We start from the raw sequence: 13,829 nt of genomic DNA, 5'->3' as shown, positions 1-13,829 counted from the left end.
AGGAATCCTCAGCTTGGAGAAACAGAGACTCTCCCTTTCGTAACATGATAGATAGTAATAAATCCAAGTAACAAAAAGACCATCCACTTTCTTGCATAATGTACAGATCTAATGATGTTCATTCCCTAAATGAGAAGAACGACTATCCTTTGAATAACTCGACAACTTACGGAATGATCTTGGCGGCTCTCATTCGATCAAACGCAATATGATACCCCTTGACATGATCCACACTTTCCTTAAACCCAATCCTCCTCGCCTCGCTAATATCAAAATTTCTATCAAAAGTCGAGTACTCACCCCTATCACGCCGCTTTAATCAGCAAATCCCCCTCAAAGATCAAGAAGAGAACACTCACGTAACAACCGTCATAAACTCCCAACAAGTCTTCTCCAAAACCTCCATTCTCAACCCATTCCCCCTCGTCCACTGCTCCCACTCCCCCTGCTTCCCCTTAACCCACAACTCCCCACTACCCACATCCTTCTCCACGGGACCCATACCCTCAAGCCCAAAATACGCCACAATCCCAGGCCATACCGTCGCCCAACTTAGGCCCTCATCTACATCAGCGATATTAAACGCCTTCCCGGCCGTCAGCTCCGGGTGCAAAGAAGCGTAGATATGGAAACGCCCGAGTTGGTCAGACGAGATGTTAGATTGTAGGTGGGTGTATGAATACATGGTTCCTGGGAAGGGTATCTGTTTGGACGGGGACAGGGATTTCCACAACGAGGCGTAAAGGGCGAGGGGCTCGGCGATGTTCATTGGGTTGTGGTTGGGTACGAAGCCCACCTATTTCAATATCAACAGGTTAATCGAATCGAATTGGTGGGGGAAGGGAAAGGGGAGGTACAATAGCATCCGGCCTTATGTCCGCGAAGTTCCAGCTCTTGCCTTCGGAGAGCTTTGTAAGGGTGTCGACTTGCGGGTAGTAGAAGATGTGGTCTCCGTATGGTGCGGGTACCCGGGGTGCGCTTTCTTTCAGAGGCGTTATACGCGATACTTTTTTGCCGAATTCGAAGCCGTACCACTTCGCATTTTCAGCTTTGTTTCTCCCAGGCGTGGCTAGGATGGAAGATTACCTTCCCGCCAGTAGGGAACGTCCAAAACTGCAAGTTTGGACAGACCGCCTCCACTGCAGTGACGGCATTGACAATGAAATCAACATTCTCTTTGATTCGTTCCTCGGAGCCTTCGTCTCCCCATCCACGATGCACATAGGCTATCCTCGTCAGCTCTGTACCCTACTTTCACACCTACCTTTTCATACCTGCGAAATATACATGCGTGATCCGCTCAACATTCTCAATCTTTCTCAGATATTTTCTAATCGTCTCGGCATCTTGAGACAGATCAAGACCAGAGTAAAGCTGCAGTCTTGAGTCTGTGGGGAAGCCTGAAGTTTCAAGACTGAGGGGCCGGCTTGTGAGGCCTACGACTCGGCTGAAGGTGCTTGATGTTGGGTAGGTGAGAGCTGAGTTTGTGATTGCCCAGCCTGTAATGCCTGAAGCTCCGAAGACCAGAGCCTGGAGGCCCGTCTTGGACTCTTTGGTTGATGAGTTAGTCATTTTGGATGCTTGAAAGTTGAAGTAGATCTATGAAAGGTAAAGTAACTCGACCACTGACTGCTCTGAAAAGCAAATACAGCCATCGTTCACTTGGGTCTTTATACTACCAGAGTCCATAGTATCCTCGATGAATTGCACTGAATGTCGTGATTTCCAAGCCCGAGCGGAACAGGGTCCCTCCAGAAGACATTATTCAGCATCTTTGGGCAGTGCTGATCTCTTGGCAAAAGCTCCCATTGAGGAGAATGGGTATTTCCCGAGAACGGCTGCTGCAGGTACATTTTCTTGTACACTTGTCCAATTTCCAGAAGCGGAAGAAATGTTCTGAAAGAATGCATCTGACTCGTACCATTTCTGACGAAGCATGGAAATACTGCCAATGGCAAAGCCCGGTCTGTAGATTTGTAAGACACCCCTTGACGCAACCTTATGAATTTTGAATGTCGGACTTCCGAGCCCGAGCTAGGTCCCCGTATTTACGAGTTATCTAAAGCTCGATTGAAAGGTAAAGGAGGGTTCAGAGTTCATTAATCCAATGCATACATACAGAACACATCCAAAGAGCCGCCATCTAGAGTCTATGATGCAATGCCGCCCAAAGTCAAAGCCTCTCACCTACCAGTCCCTACCCAAGCGCTCCGCACGATCTTCCACCAACTCATATGCCGGTCTGAAGCCCTGGCTCTGATTCTCTTTCATATTTCCCTCTGTTGCTTTCAATGCTGGATTCGGGTGCGTATCCGTTGTGCCACCAAGTGATGTATATCCCTGATCATACAACGGACAGTAAGGGATCTCGAAATGTCGAATGAACTACTCCCGTCAGCAAGTCTCTCTTAAATTCCAAGAAGTAGGTAGGACTAACCGCCCAAATCTCAGCATAATGCCAATCAATAACCGGATGGACCCTCATAAAAGCCGGCCATCCGGAGTCGGTTAAATCAAAATGCGTCAAGCTCTGCCCGTGAGGATCGGTTCTCCTAGTCCCAACAAGTATCGCCTTCACCTTCTTATGTTCCTCTAAGTATCGTTTGAACGCCTCTTTCATCGGCATTGCATAGCGTGCGAGGTCTAGGCTATATGTAGTGACTGAGTCATCGACGAAGGCATCGACTTCTTTGAACGGGTGCGAAGAGATGATGTATACGGAGTGCAGCTCCTTCGGCAGAGGGGCCTTCTTGTATGTAGCGAGCGAACAGAGGAGGAGTATAAGGAGGACGAGGCAGTCCTTTCCGCCGTTGTAGGAGAGGGAGATTTCATCTAAACTGGACACCTGTCAGCAAGTTGTCGGCACAAGATGGAGGCCCAATTGTGAGGGTAAGGAGGAGGAGGCACTACCTATATCGGTCTAACGCAGTACTGATAACGCCCAACGCAACTCTAGTCTGCTCCTGCACTGCTTTCAGCAGAGGAGTCTCTGCCTCGGTCTGGAGGAAGGCATTCACCCGAGCCGCGAGTTTGGCACAGAGTGGTAGAATGCTCGCATCGTGGCCGTTAATGACCGGCGCATTGTCGTCGGCATCCTTTGGTACACGCAGTGGCATTTCGTTCATAGCGATCCATGCCTATGTTTTATGAGAGACATTGGTGTTTGCTTTTGCAATGTAAGCAATTTGATGCGGTTGTGGCTCGGGTGGCCAATTTTAGCGCTGCCGAGGGAGATGTGGGGAGTGGGGTTCTTGGAGGGGCTCGCTGTCAGAAGGGATTCGGGGTTCTCGCTCAGGGGTATCAAGATTTTCATTGTACGGTAGCTAATGGGTTCATTGCAGAAGGCCCGCTGCAAGAGCTTCGAGGTCCTCCAATGTCTCTGGCTCATCTTCTGCTTCAATAACACGATGTTTCCTCTTAGAAACTTTCTTCTTCTCAACATCTGAATCGTCCTCAAACCATTTCTTAGGTCTCTTGGTTGGCCTCTCTTCTTCCTCGTCAGCCAATGGAAGTGAAGCCAAAAGTTCCATCGGATCTTCACCATCTTCAAGCCCCACAAGCTCGGGCGCCTCATCGTTGTCAATGCCAGTCTTCTCAGCTGCTTCTCTAGCTTTCCTCTTCTCTCGTTTCTCCCTCTTCTTTTGCTTGGCAAGCTGCTTGTCATCGAGATCCGCGTCACGGACTCTGGCAGCTTCCCCCTTTAAGAACTTCGCTCGTTGGGCCTCAGCGGGACCTTGTTTGCGGAAAGCATCTTCATCCTCGAGTTCGTAAATTTGATGAGGCATGCCATCCTCATCAAACACTAGCTTCGTACCCTTCTCTTTGAGCTTCAGGAGCTTCTTCTTGGACTTCAACATCTTCTCCCTTCGCTTCGAATCTATCACAAGTGGCTCCTTGCCAAGGCCATGGATGACCTTAGGCGCAGGTCCAGAAGCGGCCAGGAGTTCCTCGTCCGAGCTTTCGTCATCCACAGGTAACACCCGTTTTACAGACAAGAAATCATTGTCCTCATCAGCATCTCCCTGCTGATCGTCGTCCTTGCCTATATCGTCATCGGCAATCATTTTCGAATAATGACCAGACAAAACATCTTGGTTACGACGTTCAAACATCCGATCATATTTCGTCCGCACTTCCTCCTTCTTAGGTTTCTTTTCCCCTGCCTCCACATCACTGTCTTCGTCACTTGATAATGCCGCTCTCGGTGTATTCTTGATGGTCTTTGCACTGTCTCCTTTCTGGAACTTGATCTTCGGCGCTCCAGGGAGACCCAAGCTGGCAGCATATCCTTCCAAGTCGTATTCAGTCATCTTAAATACGTCCTTGTCCTTCTGCACAAACACTGACCGGGTATAACTGACGAAGGCTTTCTGACCGAGATACTTGAGCTCAGGGTCCTGGAAGCACATATTTTGCAGCTGATTCTTGATGCTCTGTTGTTTCTTTTCTCTTGGCTTCGTTCGCTGGATTGGCACTTTCTTGTGTTCCAATCGTTTAAGCATCCCTTCTTCCTCGCTCGGATCCAGAAACAGAACAGCTTTTCCAGCCCGCTCATAACGAGCAGTCCGACCAACTCGATGGATGTACGTATCAGCGTCTTCCGGGCAATCTAACTGAATGACCCAATCCACAGCAGGGAAATCTAGACCTCTTGCAACAACGTCTGTGGCAAAGATGCAGGAATTTTTCGATGCTGAGAATTTTGACGTGATTTCTAGCCTTGCAGTCTGTTTTTGACGTCCATGTAGATGGAGAAGCGGTATCCCAGGTTGCAAATGCCGAAAGCTTTCATACACGAACCGTACCTGCTTTCCAGAGGACATAAAAACAATAATCTTAGCTTTCAAATTGGACTTGATGAAGCTGTACAATGTATCCAGTTTCTCTGGAAGTGGTGTGACGACGTAATACTGCTGTAGAGTCGAAGGCGTAGCGCTCGCAGCCGCTTCATGAACAGAAACGTATTCTGGATCCCGTAGACTCAGCCTCGCCAGATCAGAGACTTTTTTCGTCTGCGTAGCACTGAATAGCATCGTCTGCCTCTGTTTCGGCAAGTGCTCAATGATAGCATCCACCGAGGACTGGAACCCCATATCCATAATCCTATCCGCCTCATCCAGAACCAACATCTGCAGATTGTCGACCTCAAAAGCTGCAGTTTGATCCATATGCTGCAGCATCCTCCCAGGTGTACAAACAAGGATATTCATCCTCCCCAACCTCTCTTTCTCTTCCTGTAGACTTCGACCACCAATCACCAACCCTGCAGAAAAAGTATGGTACCGACCAATTTTCCGCAGTACTTCGAAGATCTGGATCGCCAGCTCTCGCGTCGGCGATATGATGAGCGCACCAAGTCCATCTAATTCGGTCCATTTCTGCCGGTATAGATTCTCCAGCACCGGTATCAAGAATGCCAGCGTCTTTCCACTGCCCGTCTTCGCGGCGCCGAGAATATCCTTTCCTTTCAGTGCAAGGGGTAGAGCTTTCGATTGGATGTCGGTTAGGGTTTTGAAGTGAGAGGCCTCGAGGCCGGAGGCGGTCGTCTGCGACAGGGGGAGGTCGGAGAAGTCTTTGATCTCTGCTTTGGGGTCCTGCGAAAAGTTAGTTGAGGGGGTTGGAAGTGAACGGTTAGTACTGACGAGTTCCTCGACGGCTTTCTGCAGCTTTTCGTGGTCTTCGATATCTCGTTTTCTTTTTAAGGAGCGTGTGTCATTCTTGGGTCGCCCTTTGGGCTTGGACTTTCGTCCTTCTACTGGTGGAGCCATAATGCCTGCGGTGTTGAGAGCTGCGAATTTCGAGGCCGAAGATTTATTTTCGATATCCGATTGCGCTAGCGGCCGCATCTGAAAGATAAAGATAGTCCCCCTTCTCCACCACTTTATCAAATCATTATTAAATTCCGAAGTTATATGGGAACATTTGCTTTATTTCTTTATCGCCATCTTAAATCAATCATTCTCTTAAAGTTTTCCATTCGCGAAATTTTAGGCCATCCAATAATAATCATAAGAACAGAGCAAAGCCTCTTTCTCGCTAACTCTACAAGTCAATTTTGCATCGACCTGCGGATGGCATGCACTTTGGAGGTTTGGCTTTGATTATGTCTTTCTGTATAATCTTTTCAGAGTTTTTACCTAAAGTCCTTCTTCAATTTAAATTTTCTTGGTCTTAAATCTATAATTAGAGCAAAAGTAAACGTAAATATATTTTTATAAAATATTTTAATTTAAAGCAATTCCTTTATGGTTATGATACATTTTTTTACTTTTATATAATACATTACGGAGTGTTCGGGCGTGCATTGTTGAGGCTGATAATACGTGCGTGCTGTGGATCTGATGGACTCGAGCCTATATCTCGCAAGGATTTGGTTTGGGAAACGAAGAAATTAATACCTTGAATGCTGATAGCCCTAACTAAGAACTTTGTCTCGGCTGTTGATTGATAGACCCTTCGGACCTAAAGAGGGTGTGCACTGTGCAGAGGGTGCATAATTAGGAAGGGAGTAGTCTCGGTCAGGCGATTGTCAAAACTAGGGCATTTGAGAATGATGGCCGAGGCAACACTCCCACGCATTTCAGCCCTACTCGATGATGATAATCATTTTCATCTTGCTTGCAGGGAGCCTATCCAATAGAGGCGAGCCTGCCGAGAGACGGTGGCCAATCACAACGGGGAATAGTCGCTACAGTAGAGTACCTGTAGCTCCAAGTGGACAGAAAAGCGGCACTCATCTCAATGTCCCAAGTCAAACTTGGAGCTTATTTGGACGCTAGAGGGCAGGAACTGATATTCTAGATATTGCGAGAATATCCAATGGGAGTAGACTCTAAATTCATAATATCATATATACACTTTTAGAGACGAAGTTTTTGCATGATCCCTTGACCCGGGACATTGAAAGTTAGTGCCGCTTTTTCTGTCGTCCACAAGAGCGGTTCGTTCTAAAAATAGTCGAGCAGGCACGACCACAACCTTCCTCTTCACAGCCTTGCACTTTTAACATATTTCTCGAACCACATCTTCAAAACTTCCGGCACTTGCAAGCCACCACACAACATTCCTTAGCTCTATCCGAACGCCTCACTAGAACAAGTTTCCTGGTCATGTCGCACAATGCAACATCGATCGACCAGCATATCTCCTCCACGCGGACCGTTTTCGACATACTGTGGAGCTGCCTCTTCGTGATCTTCGCCTGTACGTGGACAGTACAGCACCTCAACGTCCCGGAGCAACGGGAAGGGAAGGATCCAGGGTGGAGAGGAGACATCAAATGGGGCCGGAAGAGTGTATGGGAAAGCGCGAAATGGATGTGCATCACCATTCTTGCTCCTGAGGTGCTCGTGACGCTAAACCTTGGCCAACTGGCTCAGGCATGGCAGGCCATGCCCAAGTTGAAGCAATTTGCCGAGGAGGACAATGTACCTTGGACGTTGACACATTCCCTGTTTGCCAATATGGGAGGTTTTGTAATTCGAGAGAACGCGCCTGAACGCGCGGTCGATTATCTACATACTCGCTCTAAGGCTGGTTCTGAAGTCATGAAGGGTTGAAAACAGGAGAGCAGCAGATCACCCCTTTGGCTGAAGCTATTCAAATTGACGAGGTAACATCACCTAGCATGCAAGAGCAAGCTAACCAAGGCCGTCGAACCCAACTCAGGCTCGCCAAATCGACGTTCCTCCTGGCTAACGAGATTTTGGCTCTGAGGGAACAAGGCATGATCACCCTTCCTTATATTACTAGGGAAGAGATCATGGACAAAGGCAAGAGCGATATCTTTGCGCGCATACTTGCCATCTGCCAGACACTCTGGCTTGTGGTGCAGATGATTGTTCGGGCAAGCCGGCATCTAGAAGTCTCTCAGTTGGAGATTGGTACCGCAGCTTTCGCCAGCTGTGCAGTAACTGTATATGCCTTAACTTGGCACAAGCCGAAGGGTGTAGGCGTGCCCTGGACGATATGTTCATATCCAGGGATAATCCCCAAAGGGTTTTCAACACTCAACTTCGAGTCAGTGTATAACAAATGGTGGGTTCTAGAAATTCTGAACCCCCCTCCTTCGGGGTCTAGGAGGCGAGAACTCCGAGGTTCCTCGATTCCAAATCACCATCGGTACACAGGAAAATCTTGGGATGGTGAGCCATGGTTCGCCGATTCTTATGAGGTAGTTGGATTCGTTTTGTCCAGCACTACTTTTGGTGCAATCCACTTCGCCGCAGTCAAATCTTCCTTTCCAAGCCATATCGAATGGGTGCTATGGTATATGGCAAGCGGTATTTGCACTGGTGTGTCATTACTTATAATCTCAGCTTTCGTCGTTTCGGCGCTGTATGCGCATCTTCGTTACTTTTTATCGCCTACGGCCAATTTCGAAGAACATTATGTACTTGTATTGAGATTAACCGCCATCTACAGCGTTTTCCCACTCTATATTATTGCTCGCCTCTTTTTAATAGTGGAGCTTTTTCGGTGCCTCTTTTTCCTTCCACCTTCCGCGTTTGTGGCTACCTGGGTTTCGAGTATACCTCATGTATCTTGACATTGCCTAGCTTTTAGTTTTAACGTCCGTAGTTAAATAGCAATATTAGTGTTAATCAAAATCTTGGAGTACCTTCGCTCGTCTGGTCACATGGCTGTTGCGAAATGGCTAGGCATTGACTTCCTCAACATCAAATCCTTGTAACACGATCTCCAAACGAGTGTTTCTCGTCGTGTTTCTATTGGCAGCGCGTATGCGACGTGGAAGGCGGGATAAGGGTGTAAAACTAGACTTCCTGAGTCAAAGTTGAGTGCGTCACCGACTCTGAATTGGAATTTATGTATCTCGCTTCACCAGCTTACTAGATGCTTGGAGGAAAAAGTGGATTACGAGCCGGATCTCATGCTTTTGTGAGATGAATAAGTGGGTATTTTGTTTCAGAGAAATGTAGGCAAATCGATCGAGACAAATCTACGGTTCATTGGCGTGATAATTTCGCAGTTTGCTCTTGCGCGGGTCATTTTGAGGCGGAATTGCGCCTAATGAAGCAAATGCCACTTGTACTCGACTTTCAAGATTACAACGCCTTCCCATGTGCAGAATCTGATCACCTCAATTGTAATTTGACATCTAATGGCAGTTAATCCCATAAACTACACTCTTTTATAATGTAAATTAAGTCAAGGTTTTGCATTCTCGAAATGTTTTGACCCAGGGGGGTGAGGTGTCGTCGCAGCTTGCCGGGGGTTCTCGATCCTGCATCACGACAATACTCCCCCAAGACTACGTTACAGTTCGTTAATAAAATTGGACAAGATGTGGTTCCATCGGGTCCAGATCAGGAGGGAAAGATGGCCTCGAAATGAAATTCACTGCAGCTCGAGTGCTTCACGTCGTCTCCAGAAGCTCAGTCTCGCTCTCTGGCAAATCAGCCCACCTTGTTCGGAAGTTGAATTAGGCAGCGACTTAAAGTCTTCTCATATTGGAAGGAGAGGTTTTGCGCTGCGCCGCTCAACAAATATAAATCTGCTGCACTTTCGATACGCGGGCTTGTCGCTTGTGAACACGGGGGAGTTGTTGGCAACTTGGCAACTTGGCATTTCTAGGGTATGAAGAAGTTTGGCGACTGTATCGGGTTTGAAATCTCTGGCAAATTGCAATAATGAACCCTGTATCGTCCGTAATTTCAATTAGGCTGCAGATTAAAGTCTTCTCACATTGGGAGGAAAAGGCTCGGCGCTGAGCCGCTAAACAATATGGGACTGCTGCACTTCAAATACGCGAGTTTGTCATTGCTTTGAATTCTCTGGTAAATTGCAATGAACGCTTGTCGTTTGTGGTTTAAAACTAGGCTGCAAAATAACGAACTTCCTATATCTTTCTATGGAGAAAACTTGGGGAGAATCAAATGCTCGAATGATTCCCGCACAAACGAACCAATCACTACGGATGGACAAACGTACTCATGGAGAAAGCCAACCTCAAATGCAAGAGGAGATTGAGATGGGCTGAATTCGTCTTATTACACAGGGGCTGAGTGAAGGGCGTGCCTTGCGCAAGAAGGAAGGCGGATCTTTATGTCAGATGGATCTAAGATCTGAGCCTCACAAGTGACCAGCCCCCACCAGCCGCCACCAGCCCCCCCGGATCACGGGAAATTCCCAGCTGGTTCGTCTTCAATGCCAGGCTTGTTCCACATTGAGTAAAGCGCAGGGTCTTGTTCAGGGTCTTGCCCAGGGGTGTCTGATAGGGCTGCCGAAACGGCCCGTCGGAATTTCCCCTGTTCTTGTCTCGAGCCCCGATCGCACTGGACTAATGATGCACGAATGAATCCGGGGAGAGCTTGCTTGCTTTTTGCCCACAGCCTCTAGAACGTGCGCTTGTCCTTCGATGCACCAGCGCTTTACCTCCCACACAAAACGTGCATCTAAAAATGGCTGCTCAGCACCGCCCTGGACAGCGCCACCCAAAGCCCCCCAATGCTGCGCCGTCGAAGGATGGGCTTACACGACGAGGTTACGAGTTACGTGTTGTGACACGCCAATCGATGTCCTCGGGGCCCCTTGATTTGTCGGCAGCTTTTAGTGCCGCTCGCGTCCTTGCTTGCGCCTCTGTCGAAACCCTGAAATGTCACTGCCTAATGTCACCAGCAGTATGCGAGCACGTGATTGCCCATTTAATGAAACCCTCAGCAAATCCTCGTCTGTCTTTTTGGCAAACATGGAGAGATCGTGGAGGCGCTGAGTCGCTCTGAACGTGGGAAGATGGCCAAGATCTGGCGCTCCCAGGAATATGAACTTCTCGATTCTGGCAGAGCATCTTCGGACTCTTCTGGATTTGGAACTTGCTCCGACAGAGAGCGCGACTTCGAAAACGACACGACTCGAAAATTCGATTCGCAAAGTATACAGAGTTTATCCCCCTCGTGGAGATTCTGGACGCTGCGGATTGCCCTACAGACCTGTCAACGATTGCGCCGTGGTCGACACCGACGTCCGCAGCGAAGGCAATGCTTCTTTTGGACAGCATGGGTTATAGCATCCATCCCCTGGGTTCTCGTCTTTCTGGTCTACTTCACGGCCATTTTTCTACCTTCGTACACCCATTGGCCTGAGCACTATCGGGTGCTGGAGAGGAGATGCAAGAATTCCACGCAGCCTGGACGAGGAAATCCCAACAATGAGAAAGTGTTCATTGCTGCGTCGATATACGACCATAACGGCACGCTCTTGGCAGGGCGGTGGGGTAATACAGTGGTGGAGCTAGTACAGCTTCTTGGCCCGCAGAACGTCTACCTCAGCGTCTACGAGAACGACCCCAACGACGCTGCCAGAGCATCCCTTGCGAAGTTGGGAAGCCAATTGAATTGTGAGTTTTCCATTGGCACAATTCTACAAAACGTACAATCCTCACAGAATCTGTCAGGCAATGTCTCCCTTGTGGCAGAACATCTCCCGCTCGAAGAGATCCCGCGCATCACTACACCAAATGGGGAGAAGCGGATGAAGCGTATTGCATTTTTGTCAGAGGTCAGGAACCGCGCATTACGCCCTCTCGAAACTGCTACTATACAATTCGACAAGCTCCTATTTATAAACGATGTCATGTTCGACCCAATCGAAGCCGTCCAACTCCTTCTTTCCACAAATGTTGATTCAAATGGACGGACACAATACGGTGCGGTGTGCGCAGTTGATTTCATCAACGCATTCAAGTTTTATGATACATTTGCGACAAGGGATCTTGAAGGCTACGAGATGGGCATGCAGTTCTTCCCTTGGTTTGCAGATGCGGGTGATGCCGCTACTAGGCAAGATGTGATGGCACAGAAAGATGCCGTCCGTGTACGTTCCTGTTGGGGGGGCATGACTGCTTTTGAGGCGAGCTGGTTCCAGAAGCCTCTTGTGGACAAATCGACCAGATATAAGGGGAAACCCAGCGCCGCCAAGACGCCGCATTCGCCTCTTCGCTTCCGGTTCGAAGAGGATCCCTTTTGGGAAGCGTCTGAAGTATGTATAATCTACATATCTTGCTCTCCACTCCTTATGGACATCTCGCAAGTTGTGAGATATTTCGAAAGACACCCTTTCCAGTGTTTCCGCACCCCTTCACCTCGAAACCTTCCCGTCAAGCAATACTAATTCCGGTTTCCAGTGTTGTCTCATTCACGCAGATCTGACTTCCCTCCGTCATGGTCACAACACCTCATTCGACTCAGGAATATATATGAATCCTTACGTGCGCACCGCATACGACTCGAAAACCTTCGGTTGGCTCAAATACACCCGGCGGCCAGAACGACTCTACTCCCTCATTCAGGGCATCGTCAGCAGACTTGCTGGTATGCCTCACTACAACCCACGGAGACTTGAACAGCCAGGGGACGAAGTGATAGAACAAGTCTGGAAATACGACGAAGAGGAGGACATGTTTCCTCTTAGCGGGGCCGGTACGCTAAGAGGTTCGTACACTGCCATCAAGAGGACGGCCGTTCCAGGACGGTTTTGTGGAAAGAGGATGCTGCAGGTGGTGAATGAGGGTGCGAGGAAAGACGAGGACAATTGGAGCAGCATTGAGCTTCCAATGCCACCAAGTTGAAGCAGGTGGGGCCATCAACCAAGACTCACAGACTATGAGCATCAATCATGCTGGCTTTCTAAGCGAACCCAAGAAGGTGCGTGAAGATTGCCAAGAACGACGCAGAGTGGCGTCCCAAAGTTGCTAGGAGAAGAGGGATGGAAACCAGGCTACAAATCCGCGTGGAGAACCGCTTGTCTTATACCACCCGACCTCAGAAGTCGAAGAAGGACGAAAGTGTCGTAAAGAGTATTCTCACATTGAGTGGGAAATAATGTTGGGTCATGACCAGCGCCTGGACAAATCAAAAGCGATTGCTGTATATGCATCCCCTACTACTTCGTCCCGTTCGCTCCATTCGTCTCTCGTAAAATCTCTGAAACTTATACTTCTCCTCCCTCTCCCAGTACTTGTTGAATCCAACACTCTCACACACCTCCGAGTAACTCAGTATAGTGGGCGGTGCCCCAACCGTCATACTCTTCAAATTCTCCAACGTCTCCCTAATACTCTTCAGCTTAGCCGCAACCAGCGTCCGCAGGTACGCAACCGCGCAGAACCCCAGTTCTAAGCTTTTGGTCAACTTACTCTTCGGCCACGTCTGGTCCTCAATCATGACCCCGGCAGCGCTGGCAAGCGCATAGCACTCCACCGTCCGCTCAACATTCATCGGGCTTCCATATCCCGTGTCGCCATCCGCCATCACAGGGACGTTTGCCTGCCGCACCACGTTCTTCACCGTGTCGCACATCTCTTGACATGCTATGTATCCTGTGTCTGGGAGCCCATAAGCAGAGGCAACGGGATAACCGACGAGAAGGATCATGGGAAAGCCTTCTTCGAGTTAGGAAGAGAGCCCGTCCTGGGAACGACAGTGGGTGAGGATCTTCTTGGGGTCGTTGTTCGCTTCAATTCATGGTGCGGAGGCGGGAGGCCTGGATGGGGTGGGATGCTGCTGCGGACATTGGGGGGCGAGAGTTGCGTTTGGGTTATTTGGCCTGGCTTGCCTCCTTTCTCAGGGATGGGAGATTCGAACTTGAAAGGGTATTCTACCGTGTTGACGATTGACTTCGACATGTTAATGGTGTGTGTGCTGATTCTTAAAGCTTGAGAGTGTGCTGGATTGGGACGGAGGGCAAGGGCGAGCCAAGGTGAGTTGAAGTGATGGATGAAGGATAGGAGAGCATGAATGGTAAGGGGACTTTGCCAAAGTTGTATTCGAGAGAGTTATATACTTGCCCAGAACTCTTCTCCTCCGCAACTG

The 13,829-nt window shown here is 48.8% G+C and overlaps 7 protein-coding genes across 7 annotated transcripts; 2 read left to right on the top strand and 5 right to left on the bottom strand.

Moving 5' to 3' along the window:
- Positions 1-4: 4 nt before the first annotated feature.
- On the bottom strand, positions 5-1,805 carry K444DRAFT_350584 (uncharacterized protein). Its single transcript, XM_024872100.1, has 5 exons — positions 1,275-1,805; positions 1,087-1,226; positions 858-1,034; positions 360-796; positions 5-302 (listed from the first exon to the last, which is right to left on the bottom strand). Exons 1-5 carry the CDS (start codon positions 1,570-1,572, stop codon positions 167-169), a joined length of 1,188 nt encoding a protein of 395 aa, XP_024739711.1. The 5' UTR covers positions 1,573-1,805; the 3' UTR covers positions 5-166.
- K444DRAFT_350435 (uncharacterized protein) lies at positions 1,669-2,243 on the bottom strand. The gene is made up of 2 exons (XM_024872098.1): positions 2,120-2,243; positions 1,669-1,966 (listed from the first exon to the last, which is right to left on the bottom strand). The coding sequence occupies exons 1-2, from the start codon at positions 2,141-2,143 to the stop codon at positions 1,766-1,768; spliced, it is 225 nt and encodes a 74-aa protein (XP_024739710.1). The 5' UTR covers positions 2,144-2,243; the 3' UTR covers positions 1,669-1,765.
- Positions 2,188-3,116, bottom strand: K444DRAFT_523600 (adenine nucleotide alpha hydrolases-like protein; the record flags this gene model as incomplete). Its single annotated transcript, XM_024874299.1, has 3 exons — positions 2,188-2,385; positions 2,438-2,837; positions 2,908-3,116. 3 exons carry the CDS (start codon positions 3,114-3,116, stop codon positions 2,188-2,190), a joined length of 807 nt encoding a protein of 268 aa, XP_024739709.1.
- A 170-nt stretch (positions 3,117-3,286) lies between these two features.
- Positions 3,287-5,774, bottom strand: K444DRAFT_558063 (DEAD-domain-containing protein). Its single transcript, XM_024876809.1, has 2 exons — positions 5,643-5,774; positions 3,287-5,594 (listed from the first exon to the last, which is right to left on the bottom strand). Exons 1-2 carry the CDS (start codon positions 5,766-5,768, stop codon positions 3,333-3,335), a joined length of 2,388 nt encoding a protein of 795 aa, XP_024739708.1. The 5' UTR covers positions 5,769-5,774; the 3' UTR covers positions 3,287-3,332.
- Positions 5,775-7,109: 1,335 nt separating this feature from the next.
- K444DRAFT_586153 (uncharacterized protein) lies at positions 7,110-8,615 on the top strand (the record flags this gene model as incomplete). Its single annotated transcript, XM_024877962.1, is given in 2 exon segments — positions 7,110-7,554; positions 7,569-8,615. The coding sequence occupies 2 exon segments, from the start codon at positions 7,110-7,112 to the stop codon at positions 8,546-8,548; spliced, it is 1,425 nt and encodes a 474-aa protein (XP_024739707.1). The 3' UTR covers positions 8,549-8,615.
- Positions 8,616-10,980: 2,365 nt separating this feature from the next.
- K444DRAFT_496633 (glycosyltransferase family 69 protein) lies at positions 10,981-12,586 on the top strand (the record flags this gene model as incomplete). Its single annotated transcript, XM_024873282.1, has 3 exons — positions 10,981-11,356; positions 11,414-11,997; positions 12,143-12,586. Coding segments are annotated over 3 exons (1,404 nt in total), but the record flags the coding sequence as incomplete, so codon positions are not given.
- Positions 12,587-12,728: 142 nt separating this feature from the next.
- On the bottom strand, positions 12,729-13,727 carry K444DRAFT_350298 (Phosphoenolpyruvate/pyruvate domain-containing protein). The gene has a single exon (XM_024872097.1). It carries the CDS (start codon positions 13,389-13,391, stop codon positions 12,870-12,872), a length of 522 nt encoding a protein of 173 aa, XP_024739705.1. The 5' UTR covers positions 13,392-13,727; the 3' UTR covers positions 12,729-12,869.
- Positions 13,728-13,829: the final 102 nt, after the last annotated feature.

Source organism: Hyaloscypha bicolor (genome assembly GCF_002865645.1).
Source record: "Hyaloscypha bicolor E unplaced genomic scaffold K444scaffold_53, whole genome shotgun sequence".
Taxonomy (NCBI): domain Eukaryota; kingdom Fungi; phylum Ascomycota; class Leotiomycetes; order Helotiales; family Hyaloscyphaceae; genus Hyaloscypha; species Hyaloscypha bicolor.
Note: the sequence above shows the minus strand (reverse complement) of the source record. Positions and strands in the feature narration are given on the sequence as shown.